The 24,775-nt window shown below is 37.9% G+C and overlaps 1 protein-coding gene across 4 annotated transcripts in view; it reads right to left on the bottom strand.

The window, feature by feature from the left end:
• The window catches only part of LOC104217702 (protein tesmin/TSO1-like CXC 5), a 44,611-nt gene that overhangs the window by 2,445 nt on the left and 17,391 nt on the right, over positions 1-24,775 (bottom strand). For 2 of the 4 annotated variants that reach the window (XM_009768008.2, XM_009768010.2), the window contains exons 4-8: positions 22,929-23,285; positions 22,533-22,636; positions 22,364-22,458; positions 12,047-12,430; positions 853-1,304 (exon numbers count right to left, since the gene is read on the bottom strand). In XM_009768008.2, the coding sequence (XP_009766310.1) occupies positions 1,057-1,304; positions 12,047-12,430; positions 22,364-22,458; positions 22,533-22,636; positions 22,929-23,285 (1,188 nt within the window). In that variant the 3' untranslated portion in view covers positions 853-1,056. Of the gene's footprint in view, positions 1-852; positions 1,305-12,046; positions 12,431-22,363; positions 22,459-22,532; positions 22,637-22,928; positions 23,286-24,775 lie in introns of those variants that run through there. The other 2 variants (XM_009768009.2, XM_009768011.2) reach the window with 2 other exon arrangements.

Genomic DNA, 24,775 nt, shown 5'->3' with positions numbered 1-24,775 from the left:
ATTCCCAAAATTAATTATCAAGATCCGCCATTTTCATAGGATTAGATCAACATCTCATTATAAGCAAACCACTTTTAGGCGGAATGAAAATGCTTACTCTGGCTTTCTCCTCTTCCGCTGCTTTTAATTCTTTCATTTCAACAATATTCTCAATATCCCAAAAAAAATCTCAAAATAATTTGGACAAACCCAGAAAATCCCTCTCCACCTTTAAAATTCCAAAGACCATCAAGCTTCATTATTCATTAATAAACTCTTCTTAATTTTTAGGGAGGAGTTTCGGGAAAACAAACAGGGATCTAGGGACGATGAAAAAAAAACAAGGGAGGTCTTCTGATTGTTGAGAAAGAACAAAACAAAGTAAAAGAAACGAAATAAAAGAAAGAAAAGAAAAAAGAAAAATCATTTTAAACCGTTGGATAAATTTTATTTGATCTGAATCGTTCAAATAAAGAGTCAGATAAGTTTTTTTGTTTCTTCACGCGCCTCATTTTTGTTGGTAAACCACGCACTGGCCATGTAGGCATAGTAGTGTGTATTAGGTACAGTCTGTAAAGGTTGAGTGTGTAAAATTATTTTTGTTTGCAAAAAGTGTATAACAGGGATTTGGTCCATAGTTCGGGGGATAACCTATGTATTTACTGGCACACATGAAAAGGGCAGCCCAGTGCACTAAGCTCTCGCTATGCGCGGGATCAGGAAAGAGCCGGACCACAAGGGTCTATTGTATACAGCCTTACCCTGCATTTCTGCAAGAGGCTGTTTCCACGGCTCGAACCCGTGACCTCATGGTCACATGGCAACAACCTTACCAGTTACACATCGATTTTAGAAAAAAAAAAAAAAGATGAATAATTGTTACTTTCAATAAAATTATACCAAGGAAAACTGTAGTAAGGTTACATGAGTGGTGCTAGTTAGTTCTAACTTCTAACAAATGAGGCCTGAAATAACCTTGCCACTGCATCGAAGACAAACTGAATAAAGAATAGCCTAATATTACAGAGATGCAGCAGCTCGAGGCAAACCTCATCCTAAATCTCTTTACAGTTTATTTCAGCTTTTTGATATCACGTCCCCATTACCATCCGAAGGATGAACTTTAGGACATGGGTTATTATTAAAAGCAGTAGTTCCAGGTTCAACCTTTTGCGGTGGAGGTGGAGGAGTTGGAACAGTATTGGCAACACCATTCCTGAAAGGTTCATGTTGATTCCTTGAATCAGTCATGGCTATGCCGTTGCCGTTCACTTCATTTTGGCTACCTGAATCGGCACCTCGCACCATTGAAGAACATTTTGTTTCTGTATTCAGAATAGACGTATTTAGTAACAAATCAACCTATCCCAAATGAAACATAGCAGTATCAACATATGGACTGTCTTCCTCTCGTGAAGCGGGGAGGGGATAACAAAACTGCAAATGAACCAAGCATACTTTGCAGTTTCAAAGGTCCCACCCCCTTGAACATAATAAGAAAGAAAGGATGTTCCTGATAGACAGGCTATGAAATTTCAAAGTATATTGCAAAATAGTTTTAAGAAAATGCTTTATTCAATTTAAGGACAAAAAGAGATTAAGGGAACACGAAAGTGAATTCTTTACAAGTGCAGAGGACCACTCTTTGAAGGTCTCGTCTACAGATCAATGCCTTTTTCTTGTTTGCGAGTATGTCTACCAACCTGACTTACTTCAGCTAAACTTTTACCAAACGAACAAGGATTAATTCCCTTCGTAACTTGAGATTATCATCCTATGACAGTGTGGCATCCGCTCAGTAAACCTATGGTTTCCAGCACTCATAGGACCAGGGGCAGAATCCAAGATTTCGAGAGGATGGAGGCACTATTACGAAGATGTGGATCCAGGATATAAATCAGTGTGCTTCAAATCAGCAAGTGTGCTTCAAATCACAAATGGCTATTCTCAGGTTTTCTACAGGTTGGTGACAGTGGCTATTCTCAGGTTTACTGGTGATCTTGTTGAACCTCAAATTATTGGTAAAGGGTATTTATCTGGTGATCTCTATATATCCTTGATGAATGGGAGCCACAGTCTATTGCATGCTCTAGTGTCGTGTCTCCTTTTGAAGCACATTGTCGATTGGGGCATCCCTATTTACCTTTGTTGAAGAAGCTATGTCCTCAGTTTCAGAATATTTCTTCATTGGATTGTGAGTCATGTCGATTTGCAAAACATCATCGCATTTTGTTACGTCCAACGATTAACAAGCGAGCTGAGTCAGCTTTTGAGTTAGTTCATTCTGATGTTTGGGGACCATGTCCTGTTGTTTCTAAAACTGGACATAAGTATTTTGTCACTTTTGTAGATGATTTTTCTCGAATGACTTGGATTTACTTTATGAAGAGTCACTCTGAAGTGTTTACTCACTTTTCTGCCTTTTGTGCTGAAGTCAAAACTCAATTCAATGCTTCGGTGCGTATTCTAAGGAGTGATAATGCTAAAGAATACATGTCAGAGTTATTTCAGTCCTACATGAGACAACATAGTGTACTACGTCAGTCTTCATGTGTTGGTACACCCTCTCAAAATGGAGTTGCTGAAAGGAAGAATAGGCATCTACTTGAGACAGCTCGGGCACTTCTGTTCCAAATGAAAATTCCTAAACAGTTCTGGGCTGATGCGGTCTCTACGGCTTGCTTTTTGATTAATCGCATGCCATCTACTGTGCTTGGATGCCTTACAATATTCTTTTTCCAAATAAGTCATTATTTCCTGTGGAACCTAAGGTGTTTGGAAGCACATGTTATGTTCGAGATGTTCGACCATCTGTTACCAAGTTGGATCCCAAGGCATTGAAGTGTGTTTTTCTTGGTTATTCTCGCCTTCAGAAAGGGTATCAGTGTTATTCTACTGAACTTGGCAAATATCTGGTGTCAATTGATGTGGTGTTTTCATCGACTATACCATTCTTCTATGCACCTCCCGTCTCTACAAAGTCAGGGGGAGGAAGATGAGTGGCTAGTATATCAGGTTACCCGTACTTTGACAGGACAATCAGATGATGTTCCTTCATCTCCTAGCTCTTCTGTCGAGCACCAATCGACTATTGTGCCTTCAACACCTGCTTCAACTGTGTGAGCAAGACCACAAATTGTTCAAGTTTACTCGCGCAGGCGAGAGACAAATGATACGTCTCCTGCACCAGTTCCTTTGTCATCTGTTCCTCTTCCGCCTGATCCTCCAGAAGACCTTGACCTTCCCATTGCTTTACGCAAAGGTACACGTACTTGCAAATCCACATATTCTATTACTAATTTTGTTTCCTACGACCACTTATCCCCCGCGTCTAGATCTTTGATTGCGTCTCTAAACTCCATTTCTATACCCAAAACGGTGAAAGAGGCTTTGAATCATCATGGATGGTCTGAAGCAATGCTTGAGGAAATACATGCCTTAGAGGAAAACCATACTTGGGATTTAGTGAATTTACCTAGTGGAAAGAAAGCAGTGGGATGCAAATGGGTCTTCACGGTCAAAGTTAATCTAGATGACTCTGTGGCAAGACTTAAGGCCAGATTTGTGGCCAAAGGGTATGCTCAGACTTATGGGGTGGATTATTCAGACACATTCTCTCCGGTTGCCAAACTTACTTCTGCCCGCTTGTTCATTTCTCTAGCAGTTTCTGAGAATTGGCCTTTGCATCAATTGGATACTAAGAATGCATTTCTTCATGGTGATCGTCATGAAGAGGTGTATATGGAGCAACCACTTGGTTTTGTTGCTCAGGGGGAGTATGGAAAGATCTGTCATTTAAAGAAGTCCTTATATGGCTTGAAGCAGAGTCCCCGGGCTTGGTTTGGTAAATTTAGTGAGGTAGTTCAAGAATTTGGGCTAAAAAAGAGCAAATGTGATCATTCAGTCTTCTACGGGCAATCAACAGCTGGATCTATTTTTCTTGTTGTATATGTTGATGACATTGTGATTATAGGAAGTGACTATGCAGGAATCTCTTCTCTCTAAGTCTTTCTTGCATACTAAGTTTCATACAAAAGACTTGGGACAACTGAATATTTCTTGGGAGTAGAAGTAACTAGAAGCAAGAAGGGGATTTTTCTATCTCAGCGAAAGTATATTCTTGACTTACTGGCAGAAACTGGTAAGTTGGCTGCCAAGCCTTGCAGTACTCCAGTGGTTCCTAATTTGCATCTTATGAAAGATGATGGCGAGCCATTTAATGATCCAGATAGATACAGGAGGTTAGTTGGGAGATTAAACTATCTCACTGTGACTCGTCAAGATATTGCTTTTGTAGTAAGTATGGTTAGCCAATTCATGTCTGCGCCCACAATCAAACATTGGGAGGCTTTGGAGCAGATCTTATGTTACTTAAAAGGAGCTTCTGGACTTGGCATATTATACAGCAACCACGGGCATTCCCGCATTGATTGTTTTGCAGATGCAGATGCAGATTGGGCTGGATCCAAGATTGACATAAGATCTACTACTGGTTACTGTGTACTTGTTGGTGGAAACTTGATATCATGGAGAAGTAAGAAACAGAATGTTGTATCTCGGTCCAGTGCAGAATCAGAGTATAGAGTTATGGCACAATCAACATGTGAGATAATGTGGATACACCATCTTTTAACTGAAATAGGGTTGAAGCATCCTACTCCATCAAAGCTCTGGTGTGACAATCAAGTTGCGCTCCATATTGCCTCAAATCCAGTGTATCATGAAAGAACCAAGCATATTGAAGTTGACTGTCATTTTATTCGTGAGAAAATTCAAGAGAACTTGATTTCCACTACCTACACGAAGACAGGAGAGCAACTAGCTGATTTGTTCACTAAAGCATTGAATGATACTCGAATTGGTTACCTTTGTAACAAGGTGGGCATGATCAACATATATGCTCCAGCTTGAGGGGGAGTGTTATAGAATGAATCTAGACACTTATTATAGAATGAATGTAGACTCTTTCTTAGTAGTGTACATAAATAGCAAATTTGTAGGAATCTCTTTTATTTCTTTCCTTAGTTAGGATCTGATGTACATGTATTTATATTGCTCAACTCTTGGAATGAGAACACAAGTTAATCTTTCTATTTCGTGCACAGCTTTAATTATATAAAACTTCACGGCGATAAAAGGAAAATAGGAATTTCAATGTGTCAGACTTGGAAATTTAGAAAGAAAAATCCAAACAAATAAGAAAAAGAGAAATGTACCCAACTAAAACGCAAGAACAGATACCAGACATGCCCATCCTCGTGGATGGACCCAATTCTGAAAGGAAAAGCAACAAGATTGACATAGGATTTGAAACCCCAACCTTACTTAAAGAGGTGCACACAACAATTATTGCACCATATGACACTTTGAGCTTGGCTCCACATATATATTTAAGTATTTTATAAAATAAAAAAATATACTTTCTCTGTTTTAATTTATGTGAACCTATTTGACTGGGCACGCAGTTTAAGAAAAAAGAGAAGATTTTGGAACATGTAGGGTAAAATGAGGCACACATTTTGTGTGGCTATAAATCATTGCATAAAAGTAAATTATTTCCAAATATAGAAAGTGATCATTCTTTTTGACTCGAACTAAAAAGGAAATAAGTTCACATAAATTGAAATGGAGAGAGTAGCATTATTATACAAGATCTAGGGAGGGGAGCATGGTTGCACGTAAACCCAGGCCCCCAATTTAGATATGCCACTACATGGGACTTGTGCTAGTTTTATGTGGTTACTTGTCTCATCTGAACTCCAAACTTTACCGCTCTTGGAAACTGATTATGCACTATAATTTTAGCTTTGAAACTACCTAATCAACTGATTTTCCAGAAAGTTTAATGGCAAAATACATAAGTTACCCGTTGAATTGCAAAACAAATCTCTATTATACACTTTTTGCGGACAAAAATAGTCTTACACACTCGGCCTTTTCAGAGTTTGCCTAATACACACTACTTTTTCCTTGACCAATTTCTCAAAACATGTGTAATATCACGCTTCAATGAAATAGTGACACGTGTCATTAACATATTAAAAAAATAAAAAATAAAAACTTCAAATTACAAATTAAACCTATCTTCTTCATCAGATCCACCACCATGGCTGCCATCTCCTCGGCCACCATTCAAATTTCTTTGCATTTGCTAGTTCTATTTTCACCTCATTTTTGGCCACCATTCAGATTTCTTTGCATTCACTAGTTCTATTTTCTCCATTATCCTTCTTAACTTCTTCTTCTTCTTTTCTTTTCGAGCAAGTGATTCCTAGAAACGATTAGTAAGATCCGCAACATCTCATTAAAAGCAAAGCATTCTTAGGCGGAATGCAAATGCTTACACTGCTTTGTCCTCTTCCTCTACTTCCTTTATTTCAACAGTACTCTCAAAAGAATCCCAAAATAATTTGGACAAACCTAGAAGATCCCTCTTCAAAACTATATATTATCTCTCTCCGCCTTTAAAATTCAATAGGCAATCAAGCTTTATTATTGGACTCTTCTTAATTTCAAGGGAGGAGTTTCGGGGAAAACAAACGGCGGCCGAGGGGTGGGTGTCTAGGGACGATGGGGACTGTGAAAGACAAACATGGGAGGAGTTTTATTTGTTGAAGAAAGAACAACACAACATAAAAGAAAAGGAAAAAAGAAAGGAAATAAAATAGAAAATTCAATTTAAATTGGATCAATTTTATTAGATCTGGATCGTTCAAATAAAGCATCAAGTATATATCTTTGTTTCTTCACAGGCCTCATTTTGTTGGTAAACCACGCGCTGGCCACGTAGGCAAAGTTGTGTGTTAGACACTCTAGAAAGGTTGAGTGTGTAAGGTGAACTTCGTTCGCAAAAAATGTATAACATGGATTTGGTCCATAGTTCATGTGTAACTTATGTATTTTGCCAAGTTTATTTATTGGAATTTTCTAATTGAGGCCTACCTCACTTTCGCAGTCCTTGGCATGGAGAAAGGAATCCATAACTATTTCAGCACACAACTATAACTTCTTATTCAAATTTTTCCAAAACTCATACTTTTCAATAAACTACATGTGCATACTTAAAGAAAATAATCCATATGGGTAACACTAACTTGCTGGTAACAAATAAGTCTGGTATATGGTAACTATTCAAGCATGGTTGGAGATTTGTATATTAGTATTGTAGGTCTGGGATTTACCCTATTGCAGTGAATTCCTAGTTTGTCTTAATATTGGAATGAGTTGGGACCACATGGAGTGGAATAGTTATAAGAGGATTTATACAGCGGGACGGTCCCTGCATAGCTTCAATTGAGGCGAAGTTGGTTGATTGATTAATGTAACGACCCGACCGGTTGTTTTAAGTATTTTAGTTTGTTTTCCCTATTCGATGCTTTACATATGTGTAATTGTTGTTATATGACTAGTAGAGATGGTTGGTTCGGGTACGGGGAGGTTTTGGAGTGAGTTGGGACCCTTAGTCCCTAGGTTGGAAGCTTGAGTTCTAAGAGTTGACCAGAGTTTGACTTTTGTGTAGACGACTCCTAAATGGTGTTTTGATAGTTCTAATAGGTTCGTATGGTGATTTTGGATATAGGCGTATGTCCAGATTTGGAGGTCCATAGGTTGATTTGGTGCTTTTTGGCGAAAGTAGGAAAGTTGAAGGTTCATAGGTTTGACCGGGAGTTGACTTTGATGATATCGGTTTTGGATTGTAGTTCTAGAAGCTGGAATAAGTCCGTTGTGTCATTTGGGACTTTTATGCAAAATTTGAGGTCATTCCAAGTTGATGTGATATGGTTCGAGTTTTGGAAGTTAAAAATTCATTAGTTCCTTAGGCTTGAATCGAAGTGCGATTCGTGGTATTGATGTTGCTTTATGTGATTTAAGGTCTCGAGCAGGTCTGTATTATTTTTAGGATTGGTTGGTGTGGAAAGAGTAAGAAACTTGAATAATTTCATTCATATTTTTGAATGTCATATACATGCCTTTATATACAAGAAGAGGTTAGAAACAAAATCCCATAAAATCTAACAAAATCTGGGATAAAATAAAACAAAGAATCAAAATTTGATATGGAAAGATCTTAGAGAATCAAAACTTGATATGGACAAATCTTAGAGGATCAAATCTTGATATGGAGAATATCTTCTTGGAAACCCTCTATCATTCAACACTCCCCTCAAAAGGGAATTGATTACCGTGAAATTAGATGGGATTACCAAAAGGGAAAAAGCCGGTAGGATGTAGATGGGTGTTTACCGTGAAATACAAGTCCGATGGGTCTATAGAAAGATTTAAAGCACGATGGGTAGCAAAGGGTTACACACAGACCTATGGAATTGATTATTTGGAGACTTTTGCCCCAGTGGCAAAAATGAATACAGCGAGGATCTTATTGTCATTGGCTGCGATTTTTAATTGGAACCTACAGCAATTTGATATTAAAAATGCTTTCTACATGGAGATTTAGATGAGGAGATGTATATGGAGGTACCACCTGATTTTGAAAGCAAGAAGGGAATGGTATGTAGACTGAAGAAGGCACTCTATGGACTAAAGCAATCACCCCGTGCATGGTTTGGAAGATTTACAAAGGTTATGATCAAGCTAGGCTATCGGCAGAGTCAAGGAGACCACACCTTGTTCATAAGGCACTCAAAAAACAGGAAAGATAACTGCTCTACTAGTCTATGTAGATGATATCATAGTAACAGGTGATGATTCAGAGGAGATACACAATTTGAAGAATTGTTTACTCAAGGAATTTGATATCAAAGATCTTGGAAAATTAAAGTATTTTTTGGGAATTGAAGTAGCACATTCTAAACAAGGAATCTTTATTTCCCAACAAAAATATGTGCTTGATTTGTTGAAAGAAACAGGAAAATTAGGGTGTAAACCACCAGTGGCTACACCAATTGAATATAATCATGGGTTGTGTAATTCTCCAGAAGATTCTATGGTAGATAAAGGCTCGTATCATAGGCTTGTAGGGAAATTGATCTACTTGTCCCATACAAAGCCAGACATTGCTTTTGCTCCAAGTGTCGTTAGCCAATTTATGCAGGACCCTAGAGAAATGCATCTCCAAGCGGCGAACAGGATTCTACAATATCGTAAAGGAAGCCCCGGAAAAGGAATACTATTCAGAAGAGGAGGAGACATGGTTTTAGAGGCTTATACTGATGCGGATTATGCTGGTTCATTAGTGGATCGAAGGTCAACTTCTGGATACTATACCTTTTTAGGAGGAAATCTTGTGACTTGGAGAAGTAAAATACAGAATGTGGTGGCCAGATCAAGTTCAGATCTATGGCGATGGGAGTTTGTGAGTTGTTATGGTTAAAGATAATCCTTGATGATTTGAAGATAAGATGGGAAGGACCTATGAGACTATATTGTGACAATAAATCAGCAATAAGTATAGCTCATAATCCTGTACAGCATGATCGCACTAAGCATATTGAGGTAGATAGACACTTCATTAAGGAGAAATTAGATAGTGGACTCATTTGTACACCATTTGTATCTACAAAAGATCAGTTGGCCAATGTTTTAACAAAAGGACTGCCAAACAATGTGTTTCAAGACCTGATAAGCAAGCTAGGAATGGAAGATATCCATTCACCAGCTTGAGGGGGAGTGTTGAATGATAGAGGATTTCCAAGAAGATATTCTCCATATCAAGATTTGATCCTCTAAGATTTGTCATATCAAGTTTTGATTCTCTAAGATCTTTCCATATCAAATTTTGATTCTTTGTTTTATTTTATCCCAGATTTTATGGGATTTTGTTTCTAACCTCTTCTTGTATATAAAGCCATGTATATGACATTCAAATATATGAATGAAATTATTCAAGTTTCTTACTCTTTCCACAATTAGCATAATCATATGTAATACCGTCAGAGTGTTATAAACTCTGTGATAATCATAGAGTATCTAGTTATTTCTAGTTCTTATTTCTTACATGCTTGCTAGTAGATGAGGTTGTTCATGCCTCAATAGGAATTGTAAGGTAAGGTCTAGCTCAGTTAGTGTTTGCTATATGTCCTATGCCTTTGGGAATAATCCAAACGGCTATGAGATCATTCGCTCTCGTGAGACTTTGCCGGCAGCCACATCTTGAGGCTGCCATCATAAGTCAATGGAGGTGCACAAGGATGATTATATAGCCAAGGCTATAGAGGCAACACTACTGTAGTGTTTGCCCCCCTTACTTGTACTCTTCCTTTGTGGTCTTTTCTTTTTATAATTAATAAAATAGCTACTAGGCAGCCCGCCTAGTAGTATAATTTGCTTTAAAAAAAATTAATTTGGTTCTCGTACAAGTGAGTCATGAACCTCAATTATTCATCAAAATTAGCAATAATGGTTGGTGCTGAATTCAAACAATCTGCAAAGAGTAAAACAAGCAAAATTAATTATTTATAAAGAAAGAGAAAAGTAAGTTGTCATTTTTTTATAACGAAAAAACCTATGTGATTTCTCTATATCCATGTTTTCTCTACTTGCATGATCATTTGACTAATGACTCATGTTAGAAATCATGTCTAGGCTATGAACTTATTTGTTTGAGACATAATAAGGTTGATCTTGTTGTTTTGAGTTGTTTGCCTTAATTGTAGTCAATATTCTCAGTCATAATTCTTCATCTGCATGTTGTATCTCAGTCTCTGTACATTATTTGTTTGTCATATCACGTGTTGTTGTTGCCTTCTATATGTGATACTGTTTGGGCTGAGTTTTATGAGATGTGAGCCATTGAGACTTGAGCGGTTGATGACTGATGTGGGTCATAGAGCCGTGTTGTGAGTTATGTTGGATCGGGTTGCACGCCGCAACAGATTGATATTTGGATCGGGTTGCACGCCGCAACAAATTAACATTGATTATTGATTAGCGCTTGGTCCAGGATCCGCCCCTCCGGAGTTTGACATTATAGTGAGCGCAGGCGCAGTGATATATATGTGCTTTGGTGAGGGGCATTTGTGCCAGGCACCCGTAAAGTGCTAAGTGATTGTGTGTGTGATGGTGTGGGGCAGGCACCCGTACAGTGCTGAGAGATTGTGTGTGTGATGGTGTGGGGCAGGCACCCGTACAGTGCTGAGAGATTGTGTGTGTGATGGTGTGGGGCATTTGTGCCAGGCACCTTGAGTGTGCTGAGAGTGAGTGTACTTGATGATTTCACTGTGATGTTATTGACTTGACATGTAGGCATAGAGATGTATTTTTCTCATGCTAGTTGGTAAATGAAATGTCTTATCTATTGTTGAAAGTTTGGGAAAATCACAGTTTCCTCGATAATCTCATATTTTAGAAATTTTGGTGAAAGATTGGACTTTGATTGTTATAATTGTGAACGAACTGAACATGATATCTTCTAAGTTATATACTTCACTGTTTTCATTATATTATGAGTTGTTATTGATTATTAGTGTTGAAACTTTCTTTTGAGTCCGTCATTGCTTTAAGCCCGAGGTTAGGTTTGTTACTTATTGAGTACATGGGGTCAGTTGTACTTATACTACACTCTGCACTCTACGTTTAGATCCAGGTACTTCGGGGCATGGCGATTATTAGAGGTTTGCATCGGATTCAGCTTGTGAAGACTACGAGGTAGCTGTTACGTCGTTAGCAGACCTTGAAGTTTTCTTTTGTTTATTTTGGTTATCACTGTTCTATCGTATTGTACCGAAGATTTGGCTATGTATTTTGAGATTCTGTAGTGCTCATGTACTCACCAAATTATTGGGATAGCTGTAGTTGTGTTATTGTTGTTTTTCTCAGATATGTTATGATATTACTGTTGTTGAGATTATCAAGCTTCTATTAATTTAGTTATTGTTATTGCGGAAGGATTGGCTTGCCTAGCAAGCCGTGTTAGGCGCCGTCACGGCTCTGGTAGGAGTTTGTGCCGTGACAATTGAGAAGCTTTCTTGTTGTATCATTCTAAGGGCACATATTCACTGATAGGAATTTTAGGGCTTATTATTGGTTTCATTGATTCAGATGCATTTGGCAAGTGCTATCAATTAATGAGTAGAATCAGATTTTCAGACAGAAAAGATTAGAAACTAACCTTTTAATTCTCCTAAAGTGATCAGCTTTTTAAGGCAATCACGAGTTCGCGTCAACACGATCTTCTCCAGTTCTGGGTAGACTTCTTTCATGGCCTGCCCATGAGGAAGTTGGGAAGATGTATTATTGCTAAGGCTTGTTGGGTCATTAGGGGGAGCAGCAGCCACAGTAAAAATCGTATTCTGTTCATCGCACATGAGTGCTAATGTTCCCGGAGACATTGGCCTTTCTTTTGGTACATTAGCACTATCCAAACTAGACTCATCCATATTCTCGGCCTGGAATGCACTTGAACAATCATCAGGTATAACCTTCTCAACACCTGATGAAGGGTAAGAAGCTTCACTGTGGCACTTCGCCTGTTTTAGTGAAGCATCTTTTTCATCTGAAAGCATTCCAACACATAATCAATTAAACATTATGTATAGTGGAAATGTCAGCTAAAAGCAAACAATCACATGGAAAAACCATCAGATAATAGATGCTAAACCATCAGATCATGATATGGTCCTCTATCTGGTAAAAGAGATAAAACAAATTTTTTTCTTTTTAATAAAGCTTTTTTTCCATATCAGACTAATTGTAAACGAATTTAGATCTTAAATTAGCTATCATCTAAACCAGAAGCACTGTACCAGCTTGTGCATAAGTACCTATCCGAGCTTAGTCATCCTCCACTCAGGAGCTTGCATTAAACTGTTGAAATAGATGGCCTGACTTTCTTGCTCTAGTAAGGAGCATTCTGGTTTACTTTTAATAGTATACTCAAGCGCATAGATGCAATTTCCATTTATTCCTAATTTGGAAAACTTCTAAAGTAATTCTGATCTTATCTATACTCCCTAAATAGGAAAAGGCAGATAAAATTTTCATATACGATATATGCATCTCAACAAAAAAATGCAGTTTTATCAACTTCTATTTATTGTTATTTTGTAATAAAGAAATTGTAGATGATCTTATCTCTCACTGTAGATGAGCATTGCTCAAGAATGCACCTACAGTTCTTGTACAAATGCCCTTAACTTCCAAGCTCATGGATGGTCTGTTACTCCAAAATTAGGAGCATAGACTTTAACAGCAACATCACCCGGGGACACCTCCTCCCATTCTGCTTCTGGCACACTTGGCTAACCAGAAATAGCAACATGTTCAATAACAAAGAAGAGGCTACCTATTAAGAACACCATTGCTGAGGCAGTGGAATTTCTCCTTGTTGCTAAGACAACCTTTCAACCGCTACTAAGAAGACCATCAATGTTAAACGGGAACCCCCACACAAGGGTTCCTATAAGCTCAACACTGATGGCTCTAGCTTAACAAATCCAAGGGCAGGTGGTATAGGAGGGGTTTTTTAAAAATAGTAGTGCTGACAAGGGCTGTCAAATTTAGCCCAAGCCCAAATGACCCACCCAACCTGCCCAAGGTTGGGCTAGTTATTGATCCGCCTATTTATTGAGCTCAGCTCATCTTGACCCAACCCATTTCAACGCATTTAAAGTTGGGTTAATTTTTAGCCCAAATTGATCCATGAGTAACTTTGCCAAAATATCTTAGAAATAATTCCTTTTTGTTTGATATGTTATATATGACCATAACAAAAGAAAACAGTCTTATTTAGTAATTATACAATTCACAAGAAAACAACACATATTAATTAAAGCTTAGTAAGAGTTGGGAGGGTTGGCGACCCAAATTTAAGCTCATCTTGACCCAGCCTATCTCAACCAAGTAACTTTTGAATGGGGTCAGTGACCCACCCCTTTATTGACCTAGCTTATTTTGACCCGTCCAAAATCGGCTCAGCCCGCCCATTTGATACCCCTAGTGGTGACTAGGTAATGGTCTTCATGAAAGGTCTAGCACACACTAGTAACTCTCGATCAGAATTACTAGCACAATTGCAGGGGTTGCAGTTGGCTGTGGATAACAATTTCACTCCCCTTGAAGTGGCTATTGACTCAGCGGAGGTAATACACATGGTTAACAGAGGAAACCTTCATTATAACTTCGTAATTTCTGCATGCAGGTTATTGCTAGCAAGGTTGGGGAATCCGGCCGTAAGCCACCGAGAATCAACTAGAGTGGCAAACATCCTAGCTAAGGAAGGGGCCAGGAAGCAGGTTTTGGCCAGCACCACCATTTTGGTAGTTCTTCTAGTGTTTGCAAATGAAGCACTATTGGCAGATATTCTAGGAACTAATTTTTTTAGAAACATTTCGGAATGTAATAACTTAAATCTTGCAGTAGACTATTCTCTCTTTGTATGCAACAACGCTCCCCAAACTCATATTTTATTATATAGACTTGGGTGTTAAGAGATATTCGAGAGAAGGTGGGCGTGGCCCCCATAGAGGACAAGATGCGGGAAGCAAGACTCAGATGGTTCGGACATATTCAGAGGAGGAGCACAGATGAACCGGTGAGGAGATGTGAGCGACTGGCTGTAGTGGACATGCGGAGAGGTAGAGGACGACCTAAGAAGTATTGGGGAGAGGTGATCAGACAGGACATGGCGCGACTTCGGATTACTGAGGACATGGCCCTTAACAGGGAATTATGGAGGTCGAGTATTAAGGTTGTAGGTTAGGGGAGAGTTGTGAATATTTCTACATCACAATAGAGTGAGACTAGCCAGTTAGGAGTTAGACTAAGAATGTCATTGGTCATTTATTGATGCAGGGCTTTACCTGCTAGTCTTACCATACCAGTCATCTTTTTCGTATGTCGTATTCTGTATTTCATATTTATTGTATTGCTATTATTGTATTGCTGTTATTTTATTATGCATTTTTATGGTACTAATATATCGGTTTCGGTTGCTTTTTGAGTCGAGGGTCTCCTGGAAACAGCCTCTCTACCCTTCGGGGTAGGGGTAAGGTCTGCGTACATATTACCCTCCCCAGACCCCACGTGTGGGATTATACTGGGTTGTTGTTGTTGTTGTTGTTGTAGACTTGGGTGTTAAGTCAATAGAAACAGAAGAACGATTGCTAGAATTACTGTTGCGAATTGAAGATGGAAGGCCAAAAAAATCAGTATCTTCCTCTAAACACAGAAATTCTTCTCCTGGTAAAAAGTATGAGAGAGAGAGAGGAAACTGCTCGAGTTTGGGGTCAAGTTCAAAGGAGAATCCAGTTCCAGTGGGTTTGATGGTGGTAGAGGAAAGGGTAGGAGGGCTATGTCTGTTTCTCAATGAAGATGAGAATCATTTGCTAGAATGTTCGAGGTATGAATGATAAACAGAAAAGGAGAATGGTGGATTTTCTTCTTAGAAGATGGAATGCTGACATTGTTTGTCTCTCTGAAACTAAAATGAAGGGCTTAAATCAGAACGATATCGTGCAAGTAGGGGGTTCTAGATGGACTGAATGGATTGAATTGGAAGCTCAGGGTAACAGTGGGGGAATTGTTGTGTATTGGGATAAAAGGAGGTGGAATTGCAAAGAAAATATATGGGACAGCATTCACTTACAACTTTGATGGAAGAGGAGAACACAGGTTCACAAGTCACTTTCACAGGAGTTTATGCACCGTGTGACAGAAAGAGGAGAAAGGAATTGTGGAAAGAGCTGGCTGCAATTTCTAGTTTAATCTCACAACCTTGGGCAATTGGTCGGGATTTTAATGTTATTAGGTATGAAGAGGAGAAGAATGGTAATGCAAGAAATACTAGGGCAATGAGGGATTTTTCCAGAATCATCAATGATCTTTCATTATTGGATCCTCTACTTCATGGAGGTGCCTTCACATGGTTCAGAGGGGAAAATAATCAATGTGCTTCTAGAATTGATAGATTTTTGCTCTCTGAAAGCTGGGATGAACAATTTAAACTCATAAAGCAAAGAGTGTTGCCCAGGGTAACTTCAGACCATTGTCCTATCATGTTAGAGTGTGGTGATTGGAACAAGGGGAAAGGTTATTTTAAATTTGAAGATATGTGGTTTGAACATAAAGATTTCATTGAATTGGTGGAGAAATGGTGAAATTCATATAGGGTTCAAGGCAAAGCTGATGAAGTGCTAGCTAGCTAAGAAACTAAAGTTGCTAAAAGAAGATCTGAAGAAATGGAACAAAGAAGTATTTGGAAACTTGGAAGATAGAAAAACTAGAGCATTATCAAAGATGGAGGCTTTGGACCAGGAGGGCTATTGAGTCAGAATTCTGGACAAATGGAAGCTGAGAGATGTGCTATCATAAGTGAACTTGAAGCAATTGCAAAAGCAGAAGAAATCTCCTGGAGACAGAAGTCTAGATGTTTATGGATTGAACATGGAGATAGGAATACCAAATTTTTTCATAAGCAAGCAAATGCACACAAGAGGTACAATAGCATCGATAAGATTGTTATTGAAGGAGAACTATCTGAGGATGATGAGTTGATAAAGAAGCATATTGTGGGATTTTATAATAGCTTGTTTAGAGAATCTCAACCTTGGAGACCAGAGTGGAGTGGAGATGACTTAAAAAAAATTACAGAGGAGGAAAAAGAATGGATGCAGAGACCTGTCACAATAGAAGTGGTGGAAGGGGTTATAAAACTATTTAAGGGAGATAAAGCACCCGGTCCAGATGGTTTTAACCTACATTATTTTCAGAAATGTTGGAATATAGTCAGAGAAGATGTGTGGAATACTGTGAAGTTATTCTTTCAGGAAGCAAATTTTACTAAAAGCTTCAATGCTACTTTTATTGCTTTGATACCAAAGAAGAGGGAGGCAGAGGAAATAAAAGATTTTAGAGCAATCAGCTTGTTGGGCTCTATGTATAAAATTATTTCTAAATTGCTAGCAGAAAGACTCAAGATGGTTATAGGGAACTTGATTTCCGATAATCAGAATGCTTTTATAAGGGGAAGACAGATTGTTGATGCATCAATGGTTGCAAATGAATGTGTGGAATATATGTTCAAGAATAAAAGGCAAGGGGTGCTATGCAAATTAGATCTTGAGAAAGCATATGACCATGTTAACTGGGCATGCTTAACAGGCGTCATGAGACAAATGAATTTTGGGGGAAAATGGATAAGATGGATTGATTATTGCATCTCCACAGTGAGATTTTCAGTTCTTATCAACGGCAGTCCTCAAGGTTTCTTCAAGTCTACTAGGGGAATAAGGCAGGGGGACCCTTTATCCCCGTATCTGTTTGTGCTGGTCAGGGAAATTTTTAGCAATATGCTGAAGAAAGCAGAGTCAATGGGCTGGATTAGAGGCTTGAATATTAGCAGAAGGGGTGGTCTTAGCTATGATATTTCCCACATTTTGTATGCAGATGATACCTTACTGATTTGTGAAGCACAGAAAGAACAATTTTTGTATCTAAGGGGAATCCTTTTAGCTATTGAAGCTGTGTCAGGTTTAAGAGTGAATCTGACAAAGAGCAGTTTGTTTAGCATAAGTGCGGACCATTGTATAGAGGAATTATCAGAGGTAATGGGGTGTAAGGTGGAAAAATTACCTACAATCTAGGTGCCATGAAAAATGAACAGAGGATCTGGCAGGGAGTTTTGGATAGATGTTCCAGCAGACTGACTACCTGGAGAAAGCAATATTTGTCCTTTGGAGGCAGACTTACTTTGATTAGCAGTGTGTTGGATGGTACTCCAGCTTATTTGATGTCCTTGTTCCAGTTACCTGTTAGTGTGGAGAAAAGATTGAATACTATGAGAAGTAATTTCTTATGGGAAGGAAATGTAGAAAAAAGGAAGATACATTTGGTTAAATGGCAAAAGGTAATGACTGTGAAGAAGGGAGGCGGCATGAGGGTTAGAAATTTGAGAATGCATAATAAAAGCTTATTATATAAATGGCTATGGAGATATAATGATGGAAAGGAAAACACTTGGAAGAAACTCATAGATGTCAAGTATGTGAAGAAAGATACATGGAGGCCTGCAATTGTTCATAACTCTACAAAAGGTAGTATTTGGAGCAATATCAGTAAGTTGTGGAATGAATTTCATCAATTTACATAGCTGAAGTTGGGAAATTGAAAAAAAATCAAATTTTGGACTGAAGTATGGTTAGGGGGTGTGAGCTTAAGTAACAGATTTCCAAACCTGTACAATTGCTCTGTGAATAAAGATGGTTCTGTTGCTGAATTCTATTCTACTAATGAGTGGCAACTAAATCCTAGAAGAGGCTTTAATGACTGGGAGTTGGAAGAAGTGGGACAATTACTCCAATTACTAGGCACAACAGTGGTGGAGGAAGACAAGGAGGATCTTATGGTTTGGACAGCAAGCAATGATCTGCGATATTCTGTCAAAAGTTGTTATAATCTTCTCCAGGAACAAAATGATCAATATGAATCTAATTGGCCATGGAAAATGTTATGGAGAACCAAAGCACCTATTAAAGTGGCTTGTTTTGGGTGGGTTGCTATCAGAGAAGCCAATTTAACTCGAGATAATTTACAAAAAAAGGGGATTCTGCCTAAGTAACAGATGCTACTTATGTGAAGAAGGGTTGGAAACTGTTAATCATCTATTTATCCATTGTAAAATTGCTAAACAGTGCTGGGAGCTTTTTTTGAATCAGTGTGGTGTTTCGTGAACTATGCCTCCAGACATAAAATTTCTACTGGTCAGCTGGCAAGAGCAGAAGGTATCAAGGAATCAGAAGCAACTATGGTGGACCATCCCTCTATGCATTTTCTGGACCATCTGGGAAGAAAGGAACAATGTTTGCTTTGAGGACAAGAGGAATCACATTGCTAGAATAAAAAATACTTCGCTTCAAAATGTATTTTTTTGGTGTAAGAAATGTTTAGTTGAAAGTCTAGATCAATATATGGAGTTTTTGGATGTGCTAAGCAACTTGTAACTGAAAGTATGCTATTATAGGTGTTGGTCTGATCCTGGTGTAATCTTATGTACCATCTTGGTACTTTTATCAATAAAACCTTTACCTTATCAAAAAAAAATATAAAAAAAAAATATATATATATATATATATATATATGTATGTTTAACCAAAAAACATATTATCCACTAGTTTAGATAGGGTTATAGTAGTTAAGAGTTCTAACTCGTTAGAACATAGTATTCAATAATAAGACTCTTACATTAGTTCTGTTTGACAGACTTAAATAATATCAATGAATTTGATATATTTGGCAGACTTGAACAATATCGACGAATTTGTTTCTTTTTTCTAGTTTCACACCTTACAGATTTTTAATAGTATTGATGGATTGATTGGTATTAAACTCTTGGCAGAATACATCAACAGCCCCACAAACTTACCAAAAATTTTCATTTAGATACCTTGTCCAAGGGCTTGACCCATTGAAAACCTAATCTAACTAGGGAGGAATTAGATAAAGGACTCATCTGTATGCCATTTATATCTAAAAAAGATCAGTTGGCCGATGTTTTAACAAAAGGACAGCCAAATAATATGTTCAAGACCTGATAAGCAAGCTAGAATGGAAGATATTCATGCACCAGCTTGAGCGGGAGTGTCGAATGATAGAGGATTTCCAGAAGATATTCTCCATATCAAGATCTGATCCTCTAAGATTTTAGGGATAATTGTTGTAATCTAGAATATCAAATTTCTGATTATTTTTGTGTATTTTACATGATTCTATATAATCCCAGATTTTATCGGATTTAGGTAATTCTGCTTCTCAACCTTTTTGTATATAAAGCCATGTATATGACATTGAAAGATATGAATGAGATTATTCAAGTATCTTACTCTTTCCACAATTAATACTAGTAGTGACTGGCATCAACTTCTCAAATTCCTCCATGATTGCCTGTACATGTTCCAAATAAGTAGACATATTTAATGCATTCTTATTTAAGTTAGTCAAAAGAGAAATCACATCACAAAAATGAAATGTCATTAGTTATAATGAAAAAAATGGATATTGGACGTAACTCAACCTGAAAAGCTAGCTCATGAAATGAGGAAGACCGTATAAGAAGCCTAATACTTAATCCCACAACCGATGTGGGAAACTCACCCCCCCCCCCCCTCCCCTCACCTAGGACTAGACATCTGGAGTGTGGGCAATATAACATGGGGACCTAATATCAAGTAAACTAAGAATTGGGATGGATCCGGCTCTGATACTATGATAAAAAATGAACTTTCGGCTAACTCAACCCCAAAAGTTAGCTCATGTGGTGAGGATTGCCCAAAACCTAGTCTAATATTTAATCCTACAACCAATGTGGGAAACTCAACATATAAAAGTGAGCTTTTCTATATCTGGAATGGAGAAAACAAAGCCTTCAACTTTGAATCAATAGATCACCACAAGTGACTATATAATTGAGCATCAACATTCTCTCATACTGCTCAAGTCTTCTCATCAATCTCGGTGACCCTTTTAGTGAAGTGATCTTAGACACCACAGACTCTTGCACCGTAACTCAATAAAGGAAGCCCAAGTTAAATAGTTTAAAGTCCCAATTAACGGTTCCGAAGTAATCATAAGACTTGAATTTCTGAATCCTATGTTGTTGGAACCAAAGAATCCAAACACATCAAACTTGAAAGACATGGTTGAATTGAGAGTTCTAATCAAACAAATTAGTAACTAGGAGGAAATCGATAACAATTCTTCCAGAGAAGTCATTGGGAAGTGGCTGGCTACAGTAGGTAGCCTGAAGATTGTAAAAAAATCACTAGAAAATTCTGAAGGTCAAGAAGAGGCCTCTAGTAGCAGAAAGTGTTGCTAGAAATAGAGAGTCATCAAAAAGTTGGCTGGCAAAGATGGATCTCAAAAACCAGTGGTCGGAATTGGCTGTAAACTAGATGGGTCAGGTCGGGATGGAATCTCAACAACCAGTGGTCGATATTGGCTAGAAACTAGATGGGTCAGGTCGGGATGGAATCTCAACAACCAGTGATCAGAATTGCATAGAAACTAGATGGGTCAGGTCGGGATGACCAAGTGACCCCAAGGAACAATGACTACTATGGAGATGGCTGGAAAGTGCTTTACGTGCTTGGCGCATGGTCTTAACATGGCACCAGAGATCTTACTCTTGCTAGTGTGTGGCAACATATGAGCAGTCAGCTAGTTTATTGGCTTTGGCCGCCAAAAGGTCCCGAACCCCGTGACAGTGTTGGTTTTCGCACAACACTCACGAAACAGATAGTTGACGCAAACAACCCTGAAAGTCACCGGAAAAAATGTGCATTGACTAGCTTTTCCTTTTCCAGACACGTCGCTGGTGAGTCCATAGCGAGAAATTTCTCACCAGGCTATCATACCACGTGAGAAATAAAGACACAGGAGAAAAGATTATGGAGATGTATGAAAACAATTGTCTTATGTTGAGCCCTTTATCCAAACTTTACGTAATAGATAATCATGTTTTCCCAATGTTGTGACACTAACATTAAGCATAACTATACACATTTTAACTATGTACATTAACTATCTAACAAGTATATAAGGTAGATCTCGCTAATCTCTAGATCACTTTCACAACATGTCTACACTACCCCCAGTACTTAAGTCTCCCTCCTTTAGTCTGCTCTTGTGCCCGTTCTTCCTGTCTTTTCCATTCTTTTTTTTCTAAAATTTTTGTCCTTCCATTCATTTTTTTTTTTAATTTTTGTCCTCTTCCTACTTGGTTCTGTTCAGAAGAAAATAGATGGGAAAGAAAATGAACCAGGACAGAGAAAAAATAGAGAGAAGAAGTCTTTGACATGATGGAAACTACTCTAGTACTCTGTCCGAAGGCCATATTAAGGTGATCCCTACGCATCCTAAATCCCCACACAAGAAAAGAAGAAAAGTAGCCCAAAAAAAACAGAAACAAAACCAGCAGCTTCTTTTAATCCTCGGTAATGGATAAAAAGCATTAAACACATAAATGAATCTCAAATAGCTGTCCATGCTACACATATGACACATTTAGCTAAGGTTTCCATAGTTCTAAAGTTTGATATTTTCAGTTTGGGTGAATGTTTTTACTTGATCTCAATTTAGTTCAGAGGCAGAAAAGTATTATCTAAGCTAAACATTATCACCCCATTTAAGCTATTACCTAGTATTAGATTCAGAGAAAAATTAAAGGTACTGTTTCTGCTACTTAGGTCATAGATCCCAAATATTAAGAAGGAAAAAAGCATAATTAAAGTAATAAATAAATATAGACAGGAGAAATTCCAGTGATGATTCAAGAAAGACTTAAAAACCATTGTAAGTACACCCCATGGAAAAATCATCAAAACGACCTTAAACTAAACAAGCTGGAAAGTCAATACAATGAAAGATATACTTTTAAGTATTGGTGATACAAGTAGATGTGAATGAAGCCATGTTCTTAATAAACATCAAAGTATACCTGCAAGCATCTTGCCCGCTTCCCATGCATAGTCAACTAAAACAGAGCAAAGCTCCTTGATATCATGTGGGTGGATTAGGTCTGCTAACAGGGACCTACAACAATGAGGCAACAATTAATCTGCTGAAGGAGCAGTGGGTGTTAATTTCTCAAGGGTAGTTAGCAGTACCGGTAGGTAAACTTTGAAGGACCTAATGCTGCAGCATTACCAAAGCGAGGACCAGGAATAGAAGACAGCGAAGATGGTGAAACTGAAGCTTTGATTTGGCTTTCCTGTATGGTATGATTTGAGTTCACTAATCAACTATTATCACAAAATATTAAGCCAGAGCTACAGCAAGTTGTTTCGCCTGCTTAATAGATAGCATAGAAACACTGATAAATGATCACAAAATCAAGTAAAACAATTTCTTGTTGTTCATTACAAATTCCATGTCTTATAATGAAACCTATAACCTTTAATCCTACTCTATTATTATCAGAACAGACCCCATGCCAGAATATGCAGATGAGATGCACAATTGAGAAACACGTCAAGTTGAATTGGATAACAGTTATTGTTTACCTGTTGAAGTTGACCGAGCCTATAAACAGGGTCTTTAATCATTGACCCAAAGAACAGCTCGTGAGCCTTTCTTTTCTTGTTCACTGGAGGCGATCCATAACCAGAGGATCCAATGGCACCAGTTATAGCAGCATTTGCTGCTTGCTGGAGATATGCCATGTTGTTGGCATGATCTCCATGGAAAAGAGCCTGCCTTTCTTGGCTTCCTTCAAAATTTTTGCAGTCCATGCATTTACAATTTTCAGAACAAAGAATGTTGGCTTGGAAGCACTCACAGTACTTCTTAAGGCAACCTGATTTCTTGCAGTGGCAGCCTTTATTATGCTTTGGCAGTACTAAGCCATCCCCAGCTTCCTCCTGCATAGATTGAAGATCAGTTCTAAACTGTCATAGAGGACAGAGACATGCAAGTTTTTTCAGTACAGCAACAAATTACAGTTGCTGTTTGTAATCCATTACAAGCAAACACATCAAGATCCGTCTCTTCAGAAACTTCTTGCATGCAACAGTTCTAGATAATCCACAAAATTATAGAAAAGAAAAGAAAAATCACTTGGGTCATCTTGGAAATCAACACTATCACAAAAAGGAAAAGCTAAAAAATTAGGAGTAATAACACAAAGCAAGAAGCATAAAGTGAAACGAGAAGAACAATACTGCCGTAATGCCTGAAACTAGGAGAAAACTCTAGTCATCAAAAATAAATATTAGTATTTTGATGACTCAAATTCGTTTGCTTCTGTTAGACAAATACTGCATTTCACGTGCAGTTAACCAAGTTCACTTTGATTCTTAGATTGACCAGTTTGGAGACTGATATTTGACTTAATTTCTCAAAGTTCAGAGAATAACAGGAGGCCTATCTAACTACGATTGAAATACAAGGATAAACAGTTTTTCTTTGTTCATTCCGCTTTTTATGCTTGACCAAGGTGCCAACAAAAAAGTACTCCCTCCGTTTCAATTTAGATGATGTAGTTTGACTTGGCAAAAAGTTTAAGAAAGAAGAAGAAGACTTTTGAAATATGTGGTCCTAAAAGCTTAAGGGGCAAAAGTTTTGTGGGGCTATGATATTTGTGGGACTATAAAAGCTTCTCATTAACAGTAAAGTGTTTAAAATGAAAAATTTAAAATTAAATTGTTTCTAAATAAAAAAATGTGTCATTCTTTTTTAACGGACTAATAAGGAAAGTGTGTCGTTTAAATTGAAACAGAGGGAGTAACATTTTTCCCATGGTGGGCATTGAGGGATACAATACTGAAAGGATAATGGAGATGAAATGGATCTTTGGGTACATTGCAAGATCACTAATCAGCTTCAAAGTCTTGCATTATCGTTATTTAATATTTCTTGGGTCCTACTAAAGTCTGTGGGAAAAGCAGTTACGAGCTCGAATGTTAAGAAGATTAGCAAAGAGAGAAGGTGATTTGGAAAACCACACCATCATGTACTTTTTGGATTATCTGGAACAAAAGAAACAGGATAATTTTCCAAATCATATAAAGGATGTAAAGAGTTTAAGAAAATAGTTTTATTTCATTTACTCTTTTGGTGTAAAAAGAACATTTCCGCATGTACAGATGACCAGGATAGCTTGATAGATATTTCTGGTTAAACCAGTTACATAACTTTCATATAGTATTGCACCATTTCAGTTTGTTACTAAGACCAGAACTTTATTTACCCACCCCACCTCACGCACCCAAAAATAAAAAATTGAAACAGTTCCACAGACAAGAAACTATACATCAACCAGAACCATATACCAAAGATACTTTCAGACCTCATACAGAATTAAATAAGGATAATTTCATCAATGCTTCAGATTTTAATGATGCATCATCCA

This window comes from Nicotiana sylvestris, chromosome 11, assembly GCF_000393655.2.
Source record: "Nicotiana sylvestris chromosome 11, ASM39365v2, whole genome shotgun sequence".
Lineage (NCBI taxonomy): Eukaryota > Viridiplantae > Streptophyta > Magnoliopsida > Solanales > Solanaceae > Nicotiana > Nicotiana sylvestris.
This window is presented reverse-complemented; position numbering and strand designations above follow the sequence as displayed.